This window comes from Amphiura filiformis, chromosome 3 (assembly GCF_039555335.1).
Source record: "Amphiura filiformis chromosome 3, Afil_fr2py, whole genome shotgun sequence".
NCBI lineage: Eukaryota > Metazoa > Echinodermata > Ophiuroidea > Amphilepidida > Amphiuridae > Amphiura > Amphiura filiformis.
The window spans coordinates 42,171,836-42,193,596 of NC_092630.1; the positions used below are offsets into that span (position 1 = coordinate 42,171,836).

The following is a 21,761-nucleotide window of genomic DNA, read 5'->3' on the forward strand; positions in this document are numbered from 1 at the left end:
ACAACTGCTTTCAAAGAGAAATGTGGATGTAAAAGTAGCTGAAATTGAATTACCTGAAACTGAAAACTTCAACTTGACAACTATCTTTGGGTTACTCATCGGCTACCCTGTGTTTTACTGGTATCAAGGAGGAGCAGAAGCAGCAAACTGCTTGGACATGGTTCCTCTTATAGTTTATGAAATAGTTTGTGATTTGAGAAACAACTTTACAGACAGCCAGTCTCAAACTAGTCACACTTACGATGGATTTCAATCTTCAACAAAACATTGTGATGGTAGCAAAGCAGAATCTTTACCAAGTAAAGATGACTATTTATTGAAAAGTGGTCATGCTGTATACTCATTTAGCATACCAGAGTGTGTTAGTGATCATTGTAGAGAACGTATACATTCTTGGTTTCACAATTTACAAGATGGGGTCACTAAAACATTAATAACAAATTTACAAATGAGCCAAAAGACAGTGAATTTACCAAGTGTAGCGCTATAATTTGTTTGTCTCAAAGTTCCTCTTGATGTTGATTATACATAGGTTTAAATGCGTATCACTTATTGAGAGTGAATTCAGTGAAATTGTACAAACTAATGTATGTGTACTGAGATGTTGATGTTTCAGAGTTTGATACTCCAAATCATTTTAAAGAAAAAGTACATGTTATTTGAAATGAAATAATATGCTACACAAGATAAATCAAATACAAGATGTATGATTTGAGCCACATTTTCTTTATTTTTATACTGTCTTGTATAAACATACCAATCACGTATTTAGAAATACATTTAACCTGTCTTAAAATCAGGGATATGAAGTTTTCATATCCTAAGAATACAGTATAAGAAATTTTGGAAGTTTAGATCATAGACTGCAAGCAGTGGTGTAGCAGGAGTCATCATGGGGCACCGACCATGATGAGGGGGGGGCAACCGGGCCTGATGGGGGTGTGCATGAATGCCACTGAACGCATTCGAGTTTAAACTTTTTATAGTTTATAGTTGCAGTTGGAATGCAGCTATAATTCTTAACTGCAACTATAAACTCAATTATATCTCTACATGTAGACTCAACTTTAACTCTCTAATTATAACTCTCAATACAGCTATAATAGAGGTTATCCACTTTACTCATGTGTGACTCGGGGTGTGACTTCTAACAAAAGGCGCTGATTCCTGTAGTATTTCTCATTCAAACCAATTCCAATGCACAACCTCAGAGTTACCTGCATAACTTTGGCGGACTATTTTGAAACAGTGATGGGTGCACATGCAGGTACTTCTTTTGAAAGTCCTAAACAAGGTATAACAGTCGCTGATAGGATGTGCAACTTACAGAACACAGATAACCTCTATTCTAACTGCAACTATAAATGCCTAATGAGGAATGCATTTTTTATCATTTATCTTTTTATTTTTGTTATTCTTTTTATGTATCATACAGGCTTTGGGACAAGCAGAAAGTATCCAGTGTCTGTTGTAAATGTTGGAATAGTAAACAAATAAAGTCACTGCTACAAAATAATTATGTGTTGAAGACGAATTTTGAGTTTCATTGTTGGTTTTTTTGGTGAGCTAATAGTTTCAAAGTTGTTCAAATTTGGTTAAAAAGCATACCTAATTTTTCTCTCATTTCAAGGATTCAGAAAAGTATAGCTCGGCCTAGCTGCGTCATACTGTTCTTGAGTTATAGTATTATGGTCATTTTTTTGCCACACAGGGGTCAAAAATTAAAAATGCTCAGATTTCAACGCAATGCTTTGTTATTGAAAAAAATCGGGTAATAATGGTCAATCCCCATTACATTATAATTGACCACAACCTAGATTTTGTTATGTTTCCTAGGTAACAAAACATCCCGCATGGTTACAACTATTCCTTATTTGAATTGTTTTCACGAAGATTTGACCGCTTTCCACATAATGGAAGAACGGTATGTCACAGGTAGGTCAAACTATAATTTGTCTGAATCCTTGAAATGAGGAATAATTTGGTACGCTTTTTAACAAAATTTGACAATGTCATAGGACCATAAAAGGAAGCTAAAAAAGTTGGTTCAGTACAGGCGGCGGATGACATGATCGAGCCGGCAACTCATGAAACGGCCCGGCCGTATGGCATTTTCCATATACTCGGTTAGTTTTGTGGGGTTCATTATCGAACCCCAACGGTTTTAGCTTGTATTTATATTATTTATCAACATAGGCCTATTTGTTTGTGATATTTCAAGTGTTTTAAAATTTCAAAATAATCCCATTCAATTACACGGTTGACGATTCAAATTTACTGAATTTAGGGAATGCACGTCATACACCACCTGGTTCAGTCGAGTCTGGGATGGGGGATGCACATGCACATTAAATCCCTGCATTTAGTCGACTACAATGAACCAGTCACGCTTCACCTAAAATGATCTGTTCTGCCTCATTTGTCTGGCAGAAATCAAAGTGGGATGCAGTTCGGAGTGATTATATTTCTACATGTTCATACTACATACTCTGAAAATTTTAGAAAAATCGCACGAGTCCATTTTTTAAAAATCACATTTTTGTTCCTAAAATGGGGGTTATAGCGCCCTCAACAGGCACTCTCTCCATAGGGCTACATGTAAAGACCAGTTATAGACAAATGGCCCTAAAATAAAACAGACTCGTGCGAATTTCCTCAAATTTTGCATATGATGTAGATTTAACATCTGGAATGTAATGCAAGTGATGTCGTTGCTGCTTTTCTAAATTCATTTTTAAAATGTCCGCCCCAGACCAAGGTGATCTGGGCTAGTATCTGGGGTATGAAATTTAATGGTACAAAATGCAAAGTCATGAGGATTTCCCATAAGAGAAGCCCAGGACAACACCAGTCGACATAGTGACAGCACCAGCTTATATCACGGGGCAAAAATCAACACATTTTACACGGGGTGTAGGGAGGTTGACAGCGGCATTTCCCCCATGCGCCCAAAATACAATAGGCCAAAAGAAATCTTTGTAGGATATTGCAATTTTAACTTAATTTCTGAAACACACAAAATGACTTCTATACATACATGTAAACAATACTTCAATTTTAACAATACAAGAAATAAATAAAATTTTATTTTATTCACTTTTCTGTCAAACTCAAAATGAACACAAATTTGTGGAAGTTTTAAACAAATATTAACACAAATCCATAACCCGAGTTGACCTCATACTAAGACAATTTTTACAAATAATATACAATTTCTATTCTCAACCCACCAAGTAATTGCTTTTCCAAAAGAGAAATTGCTTTTCCAAAAGTTATCTTAGTAATTTTCAACTTAATTCACTACGATATGTAAAGTGCCCAACACACTGAAACCGTGTACTGGATGTTGTTATACAGTGGAATGACATAGTGTAATCTCTATAATAGGAATAAGAGCCAATACAAAGTCCCATGTGATTGCATGCTTTCATCATCAAAACTTTCCATTTTTCTGTTACCCATTGCTATTTTCTGCTGAAAAGATGGGCTTTGTACCATCTACATTGTAACCATTTTGTTGCTAAACAACATTTCTGCAAACACTGCATCAAAATTGCTGCAGCATTGTTGAGCTAGCAACACATGATGTAACAATATAGTGGTCCAAGGCCATGTACACTTTACATTTTGTGACCATAAATAAAAAAAACATGGATGAAATACACAATACCTTTTAGGCAACAACTTATCAAAAAAATCTGAGACACCTACAACACTCACTTGTTTTTGTATGGAACAAAGACAAATTGCAAGGCTGTAACAGAATTACAAAACAGTGCAATCCACATTTAAAACAAATGATTTGAAACAGTCACCTTAATTAAACAGAGCTAACATGAATCTAACCAGAAAAATAAATGGTAATTGAAAGAATCAAAAATTAATTATATTTCACATACTCTTCATATCTATTGATATTTCGACAATAAGTTTATACACCCATTTGCAAAAAGTGATTTTGTGAAAACCTTTTACTTTAAATTTCACATTAAATATAGAATTTCAATTTTGAATCCCCCACATTTTGTTTAAAATTTAATAATTTATTAGCATTGTCCAGAGAAAATTATGTTAGGAGTGCATTTCATTTCATTTTTAAATATATATTTTCAAACTGCCATTTTTAAGTGTCATTAAAATTATTCAGCAACTCTGATGAATGGTGTTGTTGGCAAAATTGTGTTAATTATCTACATGAAAGAACTCTTGCAAAGTTGTTTTTAAGTCTCCTTTTCACATACAATGCATCAAATTTGGCAAACAGTTTCTTGAAACAACTATAAAGGCTCCAACTTTTGAATAAAGCCTCTCAAGGTACTTACTTCCACATATAGCTGCAAGTGTACATCATAAGTTGCAAATCCCATTTTTGCGGTAGGTAGTTTACTGTTGACATGCACCTCAAAAAATGGTCTTTTTAACAGTAGTCAATCATAAAATTACAATAAATATGCAAATGACAAATTATTGACACATTTTTAACTTTCAATATGACGGGTTACCCCTTTGTGAGATCAACTCCTGGTGACCATTGATTGTCCCAGTGCTAAATAGGTCACTTGTCAAGATATTGTTTTTCATCTTTCGAACTGGTCAGAGGCTGCAGCCTCCAAAATCAGTTAATGAGGTACTATTATCTGAGACTATTATATTCAGCTATAATAGTTTCAGCTATTATCAACTGATGACTACTATCTTGTTTCCATTTGTATGATAATACAGATTTTCAATATAAAAACCTATACATGTAACATATCAAATGAAAACTATTTTAAAGTGTGTGACACTGATGTGCTGCATTTGATATTACTTTTCAACCTCTTGGCTGATTAATGTCTGGGCATCCTCACCTTACCAAATGTTATCAGCAAAGGACACCCACATCTAGAATAGAGCATGCAGATTACATGAAGAATGAGTTGTATCAAGATTAGACTAGTTGGTCAACATTCAGGTTACTGACTGACAAACTTAGGAATAAATTTTGTGCTGGCCATTAAACCCCGTGTCTGAGACGTGTACTGATTTTGTGTATGTTTGTAAATGTCGCCAAAGTTCACCTGCTAACTTGCATCTGAAATTTGATAAATATTTTAGAACAAACATAGCGCAATTCAGTCATCACTAACAAGGATAGCACAATGATATGTGCAGGAGCAGTTGGATGATGATGTTCAATAAGGGATTCAATCTACATCAAGATACAAATACTTGTAGTAGGATCTCGACGAGTTTTACTTTTAGTTGTACCACTGTAATTTACATAAATTTACCACAACAGTGTCTCACACTTTAAGAACAAAAATGCACATACAAAAGCCTAGTTAATACAAACAATGCTTCTCATACCAGAGCCGTAGCAAGCGGGCGGCCCGGAGGCCATGGCTGCCCCACTTTTTGACAAATTTGTCATTTTTTCTTCATAGCTTTATTCCAATGTTGGAGTATATTTGTATTTTGGCCAACCTTGCTACGGCCCTGTCTCATACTACCCGGTAATATATAAAGTAGTCCAAATTGCCCATTCAAGTCATATATTATCAGTATAAAACATTTGATATATTTTAAAACCTATAAATATAGAGGTTGGCTGAAAATTCCTTGAAAATGTAAGGGATAATATAAATAATTGTGTTCACCCATCATTTTTGACATCTGAATGCACTCAAAATGTTTTAGTTATTGGATCAAACATAGGTACAATATGTGAAAAATAACATGCCTAACTTGTCATACCAGGGGAATCCAAAGGCCGAACTTGGTATAATTCTGAGTGCATGATAATTTCCCATACCGTATCAACACTGAACCCAATAACAAATTTATCATGCCACTAAGCAAAACATTAGTATGGTGTTTAGGTTGGTTGTTCAATGCTCAATTAAACTTTACACACACACATATATTTCGCTAGTCTCTCTCGTCTCAAGTTGAGATTAACGCCGTGTTGCATTTCGTAGTGGCAGACTCAAATCGCGAACGCTAACCTAATCCTGTGGGGCGTACACACGCGTAGAAGGTCAATTTGTCCATACGCTGGCAGCATAACCATGTAAACGCACTGATTCGAGTTTGCCACTACAAAATCCAACATGGCATTATAATTACTCTCAATTTCAGACAGACACAGTATAGTTTTGTATTCAAACTAGACCAACCTCGTGAGGACAGTGGATCAATCCATAATCCATATACACTTTCTGTTACCAGATTTAAGGCTCAAGTATGCACTCAGGTACCAGATGTTCCTAATAATCTTAATGGAATGATAAAGGTAACCAATGTCTTACACAAGGTCCACACTATGATTTAGATTTTTGCCTAAGTAATTGATCTGCATAATATCTGGCTGAAGTTTGCAGTAAACTCCACCGTGTTTACCCCACGGTTAAGTTCACATTACGTCTGCCAGTCAGAAAAACAAATGTCTGTGGAATTATGGTCGACATTTAGTGTTATATGTTACATGCTTTCAAAGCTGTTAGTTGACTTCATTATTCAGATAAAATTGAGTTAAAACTGATGAGCATCTCAGCATACTGTAAAAGCCAATAATTTCGCGAGAAGATATTTTCACGATTTTGACAATTTTGTCAATTGCGCGAGAATTAAATTTCGCGGTTTTGATATTAATACAATAGAAACCTAATGGTAATGCAAAAGGTTTTTATTTTCGCAATGTTATGTCCATTTGCGAAAATAAAAACCTCGCGAAAATGTCTACTTTTACAGTAAGTACCAAGCAGAAGTGAAACACACACCAGTTGCTACACTTTGAAGAGCACACAGATAGGTGGAATTACCATAGAATTCGGTAAATGAGAATAAGGATTCTCCACCATCTTTGTTCAGGCGTGGAGGAAAATTTGGGGGTATTTGTTTTACCAGGAATGCATTCAGAACTGTTATGTTTTATGCTAATTTATGTGCGACATTTACAGACTAGTCGCAATTTGAAATGCTGGGTGACAACTGACTGCGTCATCACAAGCATATTTTTATTATTAGATTTGATGCAGAATTTTTTTCTTCATGTACTGTTGGTAAGACCTAATACCCCAACTTTTCCTCCAGTTAAAACAGTGTCCCGGTTCTCACTATTTCTGTTGTAACTACCCAATTATTTTCAAGGAATTTGCAGTCATCCCGCTTCCCCATCCCTATAATTCTATATGCTTGTGTTTAAGATCCTCTATACGTTTGATAAAGTCTTGTTTTTCTGTGCAGGCTTTACATGTCTCGCCCCAGTCGCTAAGAATCTTCTTAAGTTCTTTAACCTTCATTTTCTTTAGATTTATATTCTTCCAGTCCAGTGGTTTATCTGATTGAAAAGAAGAAAATGAAAACAATGGATTATTTGTAACGTTATAAATTAGTAATTAAACTATTTTTTAACATAGCACTAGTAGCATCAAAATATCAATGTGCAAAAGTTAGAATGTGCACATACTTTAGACTAAATACCAACATACATTTATCGGGAAAATACCACATACATTTACTAGGAAAACAGGAGAAACAAATGTGACAAAATAACAGAAATTAAGGGGGTACTACACCCCTGTGGTAAATGTGTGACTATTTTTGCATTTTTCTCAAAAAATAGTAACACACTGGTAACAAAAGTTATGTATATTATTGGGGCAAGGAATCCAATTACTACACTGAAATGTCGGTGACTCAAGACAAGCGGTTCAGTATATATGATAGGAAACGAGGTACATCCTAGCGGTACCTTATTTCTTATCATAAATAACAAACCGCTTGACTTGGGCGACTGAAATTCCAGTGTAGTAATTGGATTCCTTGCCCCTATAATATACATAACTTTTGTTACCACTGTGTTATTAGTTTTTGAGAAAAATGCAGAAATAGACACACATTTATCGAGGGGTGTAGTACCCCCTTAAAAGGATATTTTTTTCATACCCTGACCAAACCTTGATATAAAATTTGATTGATAGAGCCCATGTTTACTGGTCGGGCTATGAGTTTTAAAATATTGGACGTAAATCATCCAATTTTATCATTATAATGTGTTGGATCCAATATTTTCACACACTTGGATTCATCAAAACATAATAATGGTAAATATTGCTCCTTACAATGTATGTAAAACTAAGTTTACCTGGGCAGGTGACTGTAAATGCATGTACTTGTGCTCTCAACAAAACTTAACAGAATATCTACCATCTATTTCATGTATCTTACAGCAATTTACCGTATTTAAGCTCGCATATCTGACTATCCGACTTCTTTAAATTCTCGCAAATTTTCTCTGCTGGATAATATGACATCAGTTTTTTCGAGACTTGGTCTAAAGTTCTTGTCGCTGCATCTGCCGTTCCGCCAATGTAATAACACTGTCAAAAACAAATACACATGAAATTAGAATGTTTACAAACATTTTATGCTCAAGAAGATGATGATTCAACTTTCTTTGCTGAAGTAAAAACGATTTTAGTTGAATTTTTAAAAGCTTTTCAAGCGTTTTGAACTCGCCACCCTAAAATGGTGGTTTTGTTACGCTTTTCCAAATCGAGACTCGTTCAAATTGTTATATCTCTGCTTAAACAAAAGGTATTGTAGTGTGTTTGGTGTCATTTTGTAGCTAAATGAGTGACCTAACAGACCTCCAAAGGAGAATTGTTTATCAGCTACGATAGTGGAGTTATAATTTTTTGGTTCAGAATGGCCGAGGTGGTTGTTGTGGCGGTGGCGGTTGTGGCGGTGGCGGTATGTACAAAGTCTATGAGAAATATAGATTTTGTGTGTGCACATTGAATCAACTGATCATATCTTTGCATCCATATGGGCTACAGGCATGGTTAAGAGCTCTTGTGAAAGGTTATTAATTATGCTAATTGTTTTTAATCATTTTGAACTCTTTTTGATTGGTTTAGTCTATAAAATACAAACTTTTACGTACAAAACTACCTGTTTTCATATTAAACACTGTAGTAAGCAATGCGGATGTCTTCAAAATCTAAAAGTTGCTGTAAATATTTAATTACTTATCCTATCATAGTCAAAGTATACATTTTCTAAGAGGAAATTTGATGAGGAATCTAAATATGGACTTACTTTTACTGTATGGGTTAAGGGTAAAATGTTTCAGTTCAAAATATGTTGAATTGTAAAAAATTTGAACATATTTTGGGACACCCTGTATTCTGAGATTACCAAACAGCTGTGATTTTTTTTCTTCCCCAGTCAGTAGGATCCCCCTAACCTCTAACCAAATCAATGTTGTTTACTTTCAGTTTATAACTGCAAGTTAGTAATAAGCAATGCATTAAGCGACCCATTTTTTATTTGGAATTTTTTTATTCCACCCTGTATAACTTCAAGGTCACCCTGTACAATGAGTTGAAATGTGTATATTTGAATTGCTTATGCCTTCAGCTTTTCAAAAATGTATACTTTTGCTACTTTAGGGTTGATAGTTGTGTAGATATTCTAATTTGAAACTTGATTGGTGTAAAAATTCATAATATTTGTGATGTAACGCTTAGGGTGGCGAGTTCAAAACACACGGCCAAAATAAGACAATGTGAGCACTGCTTGGTACCCAGGGTACCCATCACATCAGTAAATTACATAGGGTACCAGGGTAAAAGTTAGAAAAAACTCAACCTTCAAACAAGCACGCAGCCACACAAGAAGTCTTTGTATCTTCGGAATTATAAGGCCATGCAGTCACAACATTCTAAAATCCTGATCCATCTTGAAGCCCATGTACCAATTCACAGCCTCATTCCCACATCATCCCCAATTTGTCACCATCAAAATAGAGATATTGTATCAGTGATAGCTCATACTTTTTTCATTGGCTCTGTTATATACTACAACAGCTGAAAGTTGTTTTGTTTGGATTTCCCAAGACAAAAAGTAATGAAATCCGAACACCCTCTTTTAAGGTGGTACTACACCCCTGGCCAATTTTGTGCCTATTTTTGCATTTTTCTCAAAAATTATAGCGCATTGGTGACAAGTATATTATAGGGGCAAGGACTACAACTACTGCACTGAAAACTTTATTTCAGCACAGACAACAGTTGTGGAGTTACAGTCAAAAATGAGGGAAAACCAATATTTGATCAATAAATCAATAACTACTTGTCTTGAGTCACTGAAATTCCAGTGTAGTACCTGGATTCCTTGCCCCTATAATATACATAACTTTTGTTACCAGTGTTTTATTAGTTTTTGGAAAAAAAATGCAAAAATAGTCACAAATTTATCAAGGGGTGTAGTACCACCTTATATATTATACATGGCCCTATGGGTATAGTACCAGTACTTACAAATCTTTCTTCTTTATTCAGTGCTTTCTTGCAGAACTTTCTTATTATATTCTCAATGTTTTCTTCACTCTTCCGGTCTTTCTCGTCCACCATCTTCTCTATTTTCTCAACTACTTTGATACACACTGTAAACAAAAACAAATTGATGATAATATTAATGTTGGTATTTTATTCATTTGATATTGTTAACCAGTGTAGCTTTGTCTATTTCTGCCGAGTTTCCCATTGAGAAGGATCAGAACAAACGAACAAACATGACATGTGCATATCGCATGACGATGATATTGTTATGGCTGTCATATACCTAGTATATTTTCTCAATTTGAATTTATCCTTTCTAGGTATGACTGATTTTATCGTAAAATTTGCGTCAATTCCCGATGTCACGATATATGAGCCACATTTTGTAGGCTCCAGAGGCACTGTGCAGTACTGGTCTGCTATTCAATTGCGTGGTGCATCATGCATGGGTTTATACGTGTATTTTAAGTGTAAAGTGCCTATGTATACGCCAATACGGCGATCCACCCAAAAAACAAAATCATCATTATGATCATATAGATCCCTGTAAAATGCCCATCATGACTGACTGTAGGTATGCTAGGTGAATTCAAATTTGCCATCAAACTGCATCATTTTATATATCAAATTAAGGGGGTACTACACCCCTGGCCAATTTTATGTCTGTTTTTGCATTTTCCCCAAAAATTATAGCACATTGGTTACAATTAAGATATGTATATCATAGGGGCAAGGACTACAACTACTGCACTGAAAATTCAGCAACTCAAGGCAAATAGTTATTGATTTATTGATAAAATATTGGTTTTCCCTCATTTTTGACTGTAACTCCATAACCGTTGTCTGTGCTGAAATAAAATTTCCAGTGCAGTAGTTGTTGTCCTTGCCCCTATAATATTACATATCTTACTTGTCACCAATGCGCTATAGTTTTGAGAAAAATGCAAAAATAGGCACAAAATTGGGCAGGGTGTAGTACCCTCTTAAGGGATCTGGAATGAGCGTTTCAACATTATTTTTTGTGGGACATGAGAGCACATTAGGCATATCGAATTGCATTCTGAATACGAAGAATGTCTTTCTGATATCAAATAATTTTCATTTTTTGAAATTCACGATATAATACAAATTTTATGACAAATTATTAAAATTCGATATTTTTCACATTTGTGATATATATAACAGTCCTCGAAGTAAATTTTATAAATCTAATGACATATTCTTAAAGTGTATGTAGCTGGGAGGAAAAGCCGACGATCAATTGAAAATGTTGACCTTTCATATTGAAGATATGGATTTTTTCCCAAAAAGACCTCTTAATTTTTTTGGTGTTTTGGGAAAAAAATCCATATCTTCAATCTGAAAAGGTCAAATTTTCAATTGATCGTCGGCTTTTCATCCCACTAACATACACTTTAAGTATAAATCATCAGATTTATAAACTTTACTTCGAGTACTGTTAAGGGGGTACTACACCCATGCATTTTTTTTGCATTTTTTGCATTTTGTGAAGAAATGAGAAAAGAAATTGGACAAAGTGGTATGCAAAATGAAGGGGCAAATCTTCTCGCTCAATTGGTGGCATCAGTATCAATGAAGCGTACATGCTTCTAATGATATAAGCCAAAAGGTGGTACATCACTGATGTTTTTAATCCACTTCATTTTGGAAAGCTTACTATCAACGGATTTCGTTAAAATTTTGGATATGTGTTGCTAACACATTAGGGAAATAATGTTGATATGTAAAATGGGAATAAGCGGTCCCTGATCTCTTTTATGACTTCATGAACTTGGTGCTCCACAACTATCAAAAACGAACCGGTTAAAATGCTTCTATTTTCAATGTTGAGCTATATTTTGTATTTTGAACTTGCGACACTATTTCACTGAAACTTAATTAAGCCATAGGTAACAGGTTACCACAACCACACTACAGCAATGTTGAAAAAGATTGTATTTTTTGTCACCCATACCACCATATTAGGTAGTTTACCGTAAGCTTCATTTTTGTGATTTTGGTAACTATTTTATATTTATTTGCCCAATTCATATCAACTAGGCAATCTAAATTGTACTCACCATTTACATCCCAAGGTATTTTAGTATATCCACCTCACATATTTCCATTATATATCCAGTAACAGACAAAATATCAAAATTGATGCCTCATTATGACATGTATTATATCACAGACTACCACATGTTGATGCCTGAATTTGACCTGAACCAATTGACCTATAACCTGACCTTTGATGACCTATAGCCTTTTTTTTTTATTTGTGACACCGGCTAGGTCTTGTGATGCTATCGGATCTTTCTTCTTCTTTCTTCTTCTGGCAACAAATTTCAAAATGCTTCTTCTCTTACATGTTACATCCTACAGTGACGTCACTTGCACATATGCATCGGCTATATCCAGTGTCTATAAGATGTTCACAAATTTAGGGTCAAAGGTCATTAAGGGGTCATTTCCGGTATAAAACCAAATATCTTCAAAATGCTTCTTCTGCCACAAATTACATAGTACGATGATGTCACTTACACATATGCATCAGCTATTACAGGTACACAAAAGTTATTCTCCGATTTTGGGTCAAAGGTCATTAAGGGGGTCATTTCCGGTCTGAAAGCTAAAAATATTCAAAAAATCACTGTTTTTACAAAATACATAGCAGAGTGTTGTCATTAGCACACATGCATTGCTACTAACCAGGGTCTTTGGGGTGTCTACAGTTTTGGGGTCAAAGGTCATTAAGGGTTCACTTCCGGTCAAAACCCAAAAATCGTCAAATATGTTCATTTTTTTTATCTCAAACGTAACCAGACCAGAGTGACATAAACTTCATATATGCATTAGTGTTACTCGATGTATGCACGGTATTTTTATTATTTTGGTTAAAGGTCATTTAGACGTCATTTCCGGTTTGAAGCTAAATAACTTCAAGAATTTTTATCTCCATAACTAAGCATAGTAGATTTTTTTATTTAAACTGTAACAATGCATTTTCTCGGTGTATATGAGGTTTTTTTTTATATTGGGGTCAAAGGTCATTAAGAAGGTCAAAACATCAAATTTGCACAAAAATGTTTAAAATTACGGAAAAGTAGCTGTATCTCAGCCTATGGAAGACGGATAAAGCCCCTACATGCTACAGTGATGCACCATTAATGGTGTGAGATGTCCATAATAGCCGGTCAAAGGTCAAACTTTAAGACGGGCATTTCCGGCCCCGGCTAGGTCCAGATCTGTAGCCAGATCTAGTTAATCTCTTTTCCTAACACCACATTACATAAGATAAATACATGGTGTACTATTAAATTGTCTATGTGTAAGAGATTAGGCCTATTTAATTTATTCAGTGTTATAATCAGTGAGTACATTTCTATAGATGGTATAACAAAGGATTTAATGTATCCTATTACCCCTAGACACGAGAAATGAATATGAGACGCACCACTTAATTTGCCACACATATCAGCATCAAACCGAATCAAGAATTTATTTTCGCTTAATATTTCTACATAAACAAACAACGATAAGCATTATCAATTACACAAGTATATCAAGGTTCCAGCAAGCCACATACATGTAAACAAACATACAAACATAACAAATTGCCACGGAGCTGTGTGATGCTACGCAGATCTACCTAGGGAAATCCTTTAGTATTCTAAGGCAAACATAATTGCTAGGGTGCATTGTATAAAGAAGGTTGCTCAGCAGATAAAATATAAATACCGGTATATAATATAATTTATATAACCGACTGCCACGGACCTGTGTGATGTTACGCAGTTCTACCTAGGGAAATCCTTTGGCATTCTAAGGCAAACATAATTCTTTTTGATGAGGTATCTAAAAGTAATAATTATGCGCAAAAGCTAGGGTGAATTACTCTAAAAATTTGTAAGAGAATAGCTTCATACAAAAACAAAGCAAATAAAGTTGCAAGAGCAAAAGCTAGGGTGAATTACTCTAAAATTTTGTAAGAGAATAGCTTCATACAAAAACAAAGCAAATAAAGTTGCAAGAGCAAAAGCTAGGGTGAATTACTCTAAAATTTTGTAAGGGAGCAGCTGCTTACAAATAACATCAAAAGCTAAGGTGCATTACAATACAATATATATATAAGTTTAGCAAAAGCTGGCAAATATGAAACAATGGCTGCCGAACCTTCAGAAATACATCAAATTAAGAAAATATGCAGAAAAAGCAGAGGGAATTACTCCCAACGAGTTACTAGTCATGACATGCTAGGAACTCGCCCAAACCCCCCCCCCGTTTGTGTTTGTTAAATGTTCTTATAACTAATGCAATTTATGACTCTGGAACTCATCTGCTAGCCCTGATCAATGGATTACGACTTAATTACAATTCTATATTATTACACCTTTCCCTTTAACCGATATTGTAATCCTTCTTCATAATGAAACACAACTTTCACGAAAAATTCATGACTGGATAGTACATGTATTAACTATTTTGATTTGTGAAATCTTTATCATGTTCATTGAGGACTTTAACTACTTGTTACTTTAACTACTTGTTACTTTAACTACTTGTTACTTTAACTACTTGTTACTTTAACTACTTGTTACTTCAATGGCTAGCACTCATAAAGTAACATTTTTATCACCTGATTTAATACAGGAAATTGACAAATAATGTGATATTTACAATTTTATATAAACTCATCAAATAATAAATGGGAAAGAAAATAACTATATTTCAAGTACCGTATATAATTGATATAACTCTTCATGTATATAATTACATGCAAACATGATCCTAAGAATGATTATAATTCCACAGTACAAGTAATGATGCTTGTTTTGAATTGAATCAAATGGTGGTAACTATTTTAACTACCATACCCGATCATTCCACCTTCTGAGGAAACAAATAATTTAAGATAAATGGTCCTAACCTGGACCCTGTCGAAATCTTTATTGATGAATTAGATGGCTAATACTGCTTTCCAAGCAGGCCCTCGTGCATAACATGAGATAAGTTTTCCAAGATTTATCCAGAAACTTTACAAAATAACCTGATACATTGTATATACAAATTTATATAAAATCATAATAATAACTGGCCAAGAAAAGAAGAAAATAAATCTATTTCAAGTAAATCTATAAATAAATGTATACCACCATAAGTACATTATGTATGTAGTGATGCTTGTCTAATGTCTTGTTTACACAATTCTTGAGCCTGACCACTTCTATGATAATAGTATAATATTTTCATCTCCTTCTCCTTGTTCAGTTCGGCAATCAGCAATTCTGCAAATCAGCGGCATCAGGTATTTTGCGCAGTAGAAAATCAATTTGAGCAGTTCAATCTTTAACCGTAATGATTATTTATTATAACGTACATTCCATAAACAAACCGCTGTAAGAATCGTTGGTGTTTGTAGATAGACTATGACTTCATCCCAAATTGATAGTACTGGTAGATGACGGATGATGGAACCAATTGTTGTAAGTTTGACAACAAGCTCTCTTTTGACTAGGAGAGCAAGAACGACAGTGTCCTGCTTCATCGTTTTAATAATAATAATATCGATAGTAAGTATTTGGTAATGTTAACATTGGTCTTTTATTCCTGCACACGTACTCATTCTGCCTTTTCTTCTTCAACTGCTGCTGCATTAATGCCCATTCAGAAAATGTCAATTTTTAATTGTCTTCCAATATCATATAATATTCCGAATATGTGCGTATTTGAGCTAATTCCGAATGCATGCATTTTATGGCTGCATCTTTCCAGTCCTGGACATCCAATTATGATTCAAGTTCCAGCGTTTCTCGTACCCCATCCTTTAGCGCCTCAGCCCAATCTGCAATTCAAAAATACAAAGAAGAGAACTAATTGTGCCAATAAAACCCTTACTGTACGAATGAGCAAACAGTATGGCCCTATTCTTTTTCACTGCATGATTGTGCCTTGCAATTGGAATAGGACTTAATTATTATATTTGTCCTTTGACCCCAATACTCCATCGAAATTGAGATTTTTGTACCCACTGAAACTTTAACGCCCGAGATATAAAAAAAGAAAAGAAATTGATACCGAAACGTAAATCCGATGTATAATACCCAAAGTGTATCCATTAATACTCTCACTATGGGCCGCCTATATGTAGGCCCCTAATTGTTATTTGCTTCTCATAATTGTCCAACCGCACCTGGGCAAACGTCTCAATTTATAGAGACTTACATGTGTATTCTGTAATTAATGTAGCCTTAATTTATCATTATGTAAAAAACGGATCCTGTAAAAACAAAACAAATATATCCAAATGACAATATTATGAATAATTCACAATGTTATGACTACTGATCAACCAACACCTAACCAGAAGAGCACCTTTGGCTTGACTGATAGCCATACCTCACCCGACAGGTAGACTCTGCTTGCTAATTAAAGACTCGTTTGAAATAAAATTAAAGATCTAAAGCATTTAGTTTACTGAAATGAATAACATTGAATAGCCACTGTTGTACTCACTGGCCCGTGGGAGGAAAGTACATGCATCAATGATCAACAACTACCAATCTTTATTTATTCCCTGCAACTACGATGACTCGAAATTAATTTCATTGAGATCTAATCAAATATCAATATTCCTGACCCGATAACATGACACCAAGTATATTCATCATTAATTTTAAATTCGTATAATTACATGTATGACAGAGCGCCCGCGCAAAACAAGATTTTTTAGCTTGTTGATCATCAAAAGACCAATCCATCGTATCTAAAATGCATGCAAATTGATTAATTGCTGATATTTAAATTATAAAGCAATGAAATTCTATTCTAAATTTTATTTTATTAAAGGGGGGTAACCCTATTGGTTTTGGATATGGATTGTCTTTAAAATTACATAATAATATCAAATATCGCCTCCTTTATGCTGCTTTGTGAAAAAACGAGAGCATTTTCAGCGTAAATGTGAATAAATAGCCAAATTTGCAATCCAATACCTTGGTATACGTGAATTGCATTCTGGGCAGGCAATGACGAATGCTGACATGCTGTACAATGCCCGGCCCGTATTGAACGGAAAATGTTTTTTTTTTTTCGTACCGTTTCAGAAAAAAAGGAAACAAAATATATTTCCCCTTGCAATATGTACATTTCAAATGAATATAAAAAAAGTTTGGGTAAAATGGAGAGGAAAAAAACCCTTCCGAGACCGGGTTTTGAACCAGGTACCTCTCGGGTAAAAAACAAACGCGCTAGTCAATTGAGCTATTTAGCACACCACGCTAACCGTCGCCGTTTTCATAACTATATACGGCGCACCGTCTTGCGGTGACTGATATTTCGTTCATATTTCCCTCCCAGAATTCCAAAGTATTTACCATTGTTTACAAACTGGTATACCTGTAAACACCGCTGTGATTCATGATTTCTCCGGAAATACATCGACTTGGAGCGTCAAATTTCAGGATAGTAATGAGAAAAATAGTATCTATTATGTGATACCAAAACCTCATCAACAATCAAAAAATCGGGGGGATGATGCTGTCGATCGGGTTACGGACCTTTAACTAATTAATTTATTTATTTAACCCAATCCTCCCTACATTATTTTAAATATAGTAATTAAATTAAAACTTCTCACCGAATGACTCGTCAATTCTGGAGTTGTACAATGTATTTGCAATAATTTGCATCGCAAATTGCGGCCCGTCTGGGCCCCACCATGTACCATAGCCGTCGTTGCGATGCCACGCCCACTTTATGAATTGAATACATTATCCCTGTACTGGTGCCGCTGTTACCATGGTTTCAAAGTCATACATCTTCAACCTCCGTGCGCTGATGATTTGTTTTGACCCCGGGGTTTTGACTGATCAGTATATCACAGCACTGCACAGATTAGATTGTTTACCTCGCCTCAATCACAATCGGCGATGATCTATTGTAGGTATCAACAACAGCACGAAATATCATTCGTCTCGAAGGTTCTTTATCAGCCGATTTTTTAATAATTACTAGTCCATATCTTCCAAAAGTACATGCATTTTTGGTAGATTTTCTGCACTTCTGTGAAGTTCGAGAAAGTGCTTTATCCCCGGCCGACTTTCTTAACTCCAATTTCACTGCGCATGTCCAATGACATTAATGATGCCATTTCATTCATAAAATTTATTAGTTCCCGCGCCACGTTGCTATTGCCTTTCTCATCTGATTGCCAGAGTTCAAGCATATAAATCGCCGTCTTCGCAGCCTCGAAAGTATTTCATAAAGCCGATTTTTGAATTATTACTGGTCCATATCCTCCAAAAGTACGTGCATTTTTCGTAGATCACTTTTTGCACATGAATTTCAAGATATTATTTTTTCTTCCTCAAATTTTCATTGCGCATGTCCGCATGTCCAATGACCTTGACGATGCCATTTCATTCATAAAATTGTTGCGTGAAAATCAAAACCTTGATTGCAATTTGTGTTTATGCAGAATCAGATTTTTGATAAATGTTTTGTTTCCCGCGCCATGTAGCTATTACCTGTGTCATCTGATTTCCATAGTCCCGGCATATAAATTGCCGTCTTCGCCGAGGAATGTCCCCGAACATACAGCTACAATAATCCATGATTTGTTTATAGTTAAATACATGATTAAATTACGTCGCAAATCTGGTATCTTCGTAACTTGCTCTGTTAATTTTTTCTACTTCCTCTTGCGGCCTTCTCGAACGATGCATGATAAAAATTACCCCAATCTCCGGCAATATTTAGAAGGATAAACCTGTCATAATTATTTGTCCCGGTTATTGTAGAAGATATCGCCATACGCAATGAATGCCAATGATACGATGCACCAAAGTTAATTGACAATTGGCCCATGAATAATTTAGTAAGCTTAAGTAGAAATATCGGAAAAATAAATTTCTCGATCCGAATTTGATGAAAGCTGAATGTGATATGAACCAAAAGCAAACCCGCATCAACATTAGGTCTACTCCCATTGGTTCATGGCTAGGCCATAACGGGCCTTACGATTGGACGTGGTATGATGCACTCGTAAACCATAACAACAATAACCTCACGGTTCAAAACACAATGACCTTACATCAACAGTCATTACGGAAGCAACCATTTCTCTGCATGGGTAAACTGGTTTCTTTCAGACAAGCTTTCAGAAACGTTATTCATGCCCCCTACTTGAGCATGTTGAAAAGAATAAATTATGGACAATTTATGGTTTGTTATGAAACAAACATCTGAGTTACCAGGATACATGTAAACAAAAAATATATGGGGCTAAAATGACTTACTATACAATGGTTTAAAACCACCTTTTTTTATTATTATTTTATTATTTTCTTTATTTCACATGATCCGTGCATATATTGCCTAGCTATAAATGAAAAAATATTTTTTTAGACCAATCAAACCAATACATGGGTGTAGTACGCCCTTAAGGGGGTACCACACCCCTGTCAAATTTTGTGCCTATTTTTGTATTTTTCCCAAAAATCATAGCGCATTGGTGACAAGTAAGATATGTATATTATAGGGGCAAGGACTACAACTACTGCACTGCTATTTTGTACATAAACATTATGTAGCCAGAGGTTTCCAGCGATATAAAAATCTCAACTTTTTTTGAGAAAAGTGGGGGAATGAGGATGTGGATCATGAAATGCCCCTTTAAGTTAAAGCCCTTGAATTCACCTGGCAAGTGGCATACCCATTGGCGTACACAGGGGGGGTGTTACGTGTGTGAAACACCCCGGATATGTCCAAAAATGGGGAAAAGAACAGACAAAGAAGAGAGAGAGAGAGAAGGAGGAGAGATGGAGGGAGAGAGAGAGAGAGAGAGAGGGGGGAGGGGGAGATGAACAAGGCATAGGGGACATATTATCACAATCATAGGCCTATAGATGCCTTAACAACTCCCACACAAATTATCTCACCCCTATACCTGGTAGTGACCGGCAACATACGTAAATATGTTATATTGTTAATACATGTCAACACCCCCACACCCACCCCTACATCATCACACCCCACACCCTTAGGCCTACCCCAGCAACGTACTTGAAAATTATAATTATCAACCCCATCATCACGCTTAAAAAACTGCATCTCTTACATCGCATATTTGCGCCATGTTATCAGCTGCCTTTTGCAATTTTTTTCTGTCAAAACACGGTGCAAGTACGCAAGCACAATGTACTTCAGATGATTTTTACTTTGTAATCCAAATCTATTATAAATCGCTTTTCAAAAGAAAATAAAGCATAATTAGACAGTATTTTGCATTGAAATAGCGTAAAAATTATGCACCAAATGGCTTCAATTGGACCTGCATTTTGCTAAATTTCTGAGGAGGGAAAACTTGTAAGGCTTCATAGACCGTCATTTCATACGTTTTCGGCTTTTTGAAACTAAAATTTTACACACTAATAGTGCCAAAATGTCCAGCAAATCGCTTCAATTAGGTATTCATTTTGCAAAAGTTTCTTACTTCTGAGGCTCAGACACCCCCCTGGCTAGTGCCGTACTATTACGCTGACTTTCCTATTCGGGGAGGATGTCAATTTCGACATCCTCGTCTGTTTTACAAACAGAGAGGTAGACAAAAGACCGTTCCGCTTGTCCAAACACTCAAGTATCAGAAGGATGGTCAACAATAGCGTGATTCACGTAACATGAATAGGGATTAAAAAGCTGTCAAGTCAAACCATGTGCTTCTTTTGTCCAATTTGCCATCAAGATTTCATATGGAAACAGTTCAGACCCAGAACACGATCATGTCAGAAATAAAAATATTGTTCTGGGACTGATTATTCGGACTACCCCCTGGCGTAGCGCAAGCGCGACGCGATGTCCGCTACGTGGCCATTTTTAACATTTTTTTAATCATCACACCCCCCTTGAAAAATTCCTGCGTACGCTACTGCTAAGTACTGGATGGGCATACCTATCTCATACCTACTGACTGTACACACATTTTATTGCACAGCTCAGCACCTAAATATTTCATACACCACCATAAAATAATTGATGGAACATATCGATGCATTTTATGTACATTATATCCGCTAGAAATTTAGAACTGAAAATGAGATCCTATTTTTCTTTTCTTTTTTTTTTTTTGCCGATAAGCTTACCTTCACATTCTCCTTCCTTCAATTTTGCTTCTGCTGTTTGTGACAAAAGCACAATACAAGCCCCAATCCACACACACAATGCTACCCAAACGTTCATTTTGAAATTAATTAATTTAAGCTTAATGCCAGTAATATGATTTTTAGCGCAAGGAAGTGTTTTGCTACAATAATAAAATTACACAATGATTCGCTATGTCAATGCACAGCTGATGCGTCCACATTCGACGTACACGTGTAGTAAATAAAAGATGTCAACAGTGTTTCTATACATATCAATGATAAACAAAATTCT

The 21,761-nt window shown here is 35.4% G+C and overlaps 1 protein-coding gene across 1 annotated transcript; it reads right to left on the reverse strand.

Moving 5' to 3' along the window:
* Positions 1-4,714: 4,714 nt before the first annotated feature.
* Positions 4,715-21,708, reverse strand: LOC140148548 (mesencephalic astrocyte-derived neurotrophic factor homolog). The gene is made up of 4 exons (XM_072170542.1): positions 21,470-21,708; positions 10,308-10,432; positions 8,222-8,363; positions 4,715-7,321 (listed from the first exon to the last, which is right to left on the reverse strand). Exons 1-4 carry the CDS (start codon positions 21,564-21,566, stop codon positions 7,161-7,163), a joined length of 525 nt encoding a protein of 174 aa, XP_072026643.1. The 5' UTR covers positions 21,567-21,708; the 3' UTR covers positions 4,715-7,160.
* Between the last annotated feature and the right edge of the window lie 53 nt (positions 21,709-21,761).

Coding starts and splice junctions, on each gene's coding strand:
- LOC140148548 (XM_072170542.1), bottom strand. CDS start 21,566: ATGAACGTTTGGGTAGCATTGTGTGTGTGGATTGGGGCTTGTATTGTG. Junction 8,364..10,307: donor TGAATAAAGAAGAAAGATTT/GTAAGTACTGGT, acceptor TGTTTTTGACAG/TGTTATTACATTGGCGGAAC. Junction 7,322..8,221: donor GATATGCGAGCTTAAATACG/GTAAATTGCTGT, acceptor CTTTTCAATCAG/ATAAACCACTGGACTGGAAG.